Below are 3,105 nucleotides of genomic sequence, written 5' to 3' on the forward strand. Positions count from 1 at the left end.
TTAAGAAACAAAACTCCAGAGGCACTGCTGAAATTCAGTAAAAACGTTAAAAATTTTATTTACAGGGTAAAGTACAATTTCTTAAAAAAAAAAAAAAGAGAACCCACTTTGATAAGAGGCATAATAATAGAATAAAGCTCTTTATGTACAAAAATACAATTTTCATATGAATGAACATCTTGAATAAATTAAACCGCTATCTGGCCCAGTCGCTGAATACCCCGTGTCTGCTCCTGCTCTAAAGCAAGACCGCCGCGCTGGGGGTCAGCATCTATAATGCATGAGCCTCTCCGCTTGTCCGTCGGGCACAGGGTCCCATCGGGGCCGGTGCTGGGGCCCCCCCCGGGCGGGGCTGAGCCGCCCCGGGCGCAGGGCAGGAGGGACGCGCTGAGCCCCGTGCTGCGCCCCGGGCCGCATCGGCCCCCTAAGCCTTTTCATGGCATTGTCAGGGCGTTCAAACCAAATTTTCATGCTCGTTTTTCTTCGCTGGAGAGCTACAAATTGTAAAATTGACTTTTCACCTCGTCTGCGGCAGCAAATCTGTCGCTTTTCTTCCCGGTTTTCGGAGTCGGACGGGAGGCGAGGCGGGGGTCGGGGGGAAGGGGCTGGGGTGGGGGGATGTGTGCTGAAAAGTGCAACGGGAGGAGAGACACCCCTTCCCCGCCCGCCCCCGGCCCTCGGGCGGCGAGAGCCGGGCGCGCTGCGCGGAGCGGCGCGGAGCGCTGCGCCCTAGCGGCAGGGCGCGCCCGGGGGCGCAGCGGCGGGCAGCCCGCGGAAGCCGCGCAGGCTGTCGGCGGGCGCGTAAGCGCAGTCCTCGGAGGTGGCGGGGCTGCTGGGGCCGGAGGCGGAGGCGCAGAGCGAGGGGGCGGACGGGGAGGCGGTGGACAGCCAGGAACCGGCGTCGCTGCCGGGGCTGGGGGGCGCGGCGGCCCCGCGGAAGGCGGGGGGCGGCGGGAGGCACTGCTCGGCCAGGCGGAGGGTCTCGGAGAGGGCCCAGATGTAGTTGTAGGCGAAGCGCAGGGTCTCGATCTTGGTGAGCTTGGTGTCGTCGGGGAAGGTGGGGAGGACGCTGCGGAGCTCGTCCAGGGCGGCGTTGAGATGGTGCATGCGGTTCCGCTCCCGGTCGTTGGCCTTCACCCGCCGGCTGCGCTTCAGCGTGTGCAGCAAAGCCTCGGTCCGCGCCCGCGCACGGCCGCGCCGCCTCCGCCGCTCCCGCGGAGCGCCGGGCGGCTCCGCACCGCCGCCGCTGCTGGCCGCCTCCGCGGGCATCCTGCGGGGAGAGAAGACGGAGCGCCCGTCACTGCGGGGCGCGGGGCAGGGAAGGGGGCGGCAGGGCTGGGGGGGGAGGTGTGGATGAAGGGGAAGGTGCGAAGCGGCCGGGGAAGGGGTGGGGGAGAGAGAAAAAAAAAAAAAAACTAAGAGCGGGGGGATGGAGGTGTGGGAGTGCTTGGCCCGGCGGCACTGCGCCGCGCAGGTGCCGGCGCCCCCCGTACTCACATGGAAAGGCACTCCCGGGGATGCAGTTAAGCAATAACGGTATAAAAATATAGACGGGAAAAAGCAAAGCTTGCCGCTGGAGGGGGAGGCAGGGCGGACTTCAGCGCTGAGAGCCCTCCGCGGATGGGGGTGGGGGGGGAGGAAAAAAAAAAAAAAGGCAAAAAAAAAAAGCGAGCGCCGGGGAAAGGCGGGGCGGGGGGGACACGCGACCGCTCTTGTCTTTGAAGTGCTGCGGGCTGCGATCCGCTCGTGTGAGCGGCGGCTTTGGCACACGACGGCGCCGGAGCCCGTTCTTATAGCGGCGGGCGGACAATGGCCCCGTGGCCGCCCCGCGGGGCCGCGCCGAGGCGGCAGGTCGGCCCCGTGCGCCGCGCCCTCCGGAGCGTGCCCGCAATTACCGCGGGCAGCCGCGCATCTGCCGCGCCCCCGGGGGAGGGGGAGTGAGGGGGCTCCCGGGGGGGGGCCGCGCCGCCCGCCCCCCCCCTCGTGCTTTTGTCCCCCCCCCCCCGTGTGCGGGGAGCGGCGGGGGGAGGGAGGGTCGGTGCTCAGCGCGGGGTGGAGGGGTCACCGGCCCGCTCCGGCCGGAGGGGCTGCGGCGTGAGTTTAAATCGCTGCGAGCAGGGATTTGCAAGAAAGCGGTTAGTCTGGACTTGCAGAGGATGAGCCGTGGTTTTTTCCCCAGCCAGACCCGGCTAGAGGATTTTCTTTGCACCTTGCGGTTTTTCTACGCGTCCCCGTCAAAGTGAAAATACTCTGAAATGACAAAACTTTAACTCAAAGCAGGTCTTTTCAGAGATGAATGTTTACATGCGCTTTGGCTTTTGTGCGCTTCACTTTGAAAAGGGTTTTGCAGGTGAGTTAAGGAAAGTTAAAAATTCCAAATTACATTTATCTTATAAACTTCAGTGGTTGTGAACGTATATACACAATTCTTCTTTGTCTCTGGATAAAAACCAAGAACTGTGCTGTTTTTATTGTGAAGTTCTTGCTGCCTCTGCTAATCCCCATTAGGTGCCCAGATATCACTATTTAACACTTTGGGAAGTACGTGGCTAAAAAGTTTCTTAATTCTGACATCTGGCTTTTTGCATCCTGCCTCTCGGTGCTGTAAGGAAGCCCCATTGTCAGCACTCAGGTACTTGCCTTTCTGGAAGGTTTTCAGTTTCACCATCCATCAATAGTCATTTTTAGACTTCTATGCCTAAACTCACATTTATTTACATGCTTTCCCCTTGCATTAAATGTTGATTCATTCCCCCTCCTGTGATTTTCTCCTTTGATAAACAAGGAAAATTGACAGTGGAAGTTATTGTCTTTATCTCTGCCTTTTAAGTTCATAGCAACCATTCTTTACTTGAACCTGAGAGAGGAGTTTGCTATCAGAGTTATTCCTTCTGCTTTTCGCCCTCCTGGCTTTGAGATGATCCGTGACACCAGCAAACCGCCAACAACCAACCTTCTTTGTGCCAAAAAGATCGCGCGCACAGAAGTGAGCAATCCAGAAAGCCCTGGGTGATGAATATTAACGAGTCTCAAACTAGAAATAGTTTTCCAGTGGCCAAGCTTGCAGGATGAGCTCGCTTTCTGCTTTTTAACATCTTTATATGG

The 3,105-nt window shown here is 58.9% G+C and overlaps 1 protein-coding gene across 1 annotated transcript; it reads right to left on the reverse strand.

The window, feature by feature from the left end:
* Positions 1-729: 729 nt before the first annotated feature.
* NEUROG1 (neurogenin 1) lies at positions 730-1,914 on the reverse strand. Its single transcript, XM_075163916.1, has one exon. It carries the CDS (start codon positions 1,267-1,269, stop codon positions 730-732), a length of 540 nt encoding a protein of 179 aa, XP_075020017.1. The 5' UTR covers positions 1,270-1,914.
* Between the last annotated feature and the right edge of the window lie 1,191 nt (positions 1,915-3,105).

Source organism: Calonectris borealis, chromosome 15 (genome assembly GCF_964195595.1).
Source record: "Calonectris borealis chromosome 15, bCalBor7.hap1.2, whole genome shotgun sequence".
Lineage (NCBI taxonomy): Eukaryota > Metazoa > Chordata > Aves > Procellariiformes > Procellariidae > Calonectris > Calonectris borealis.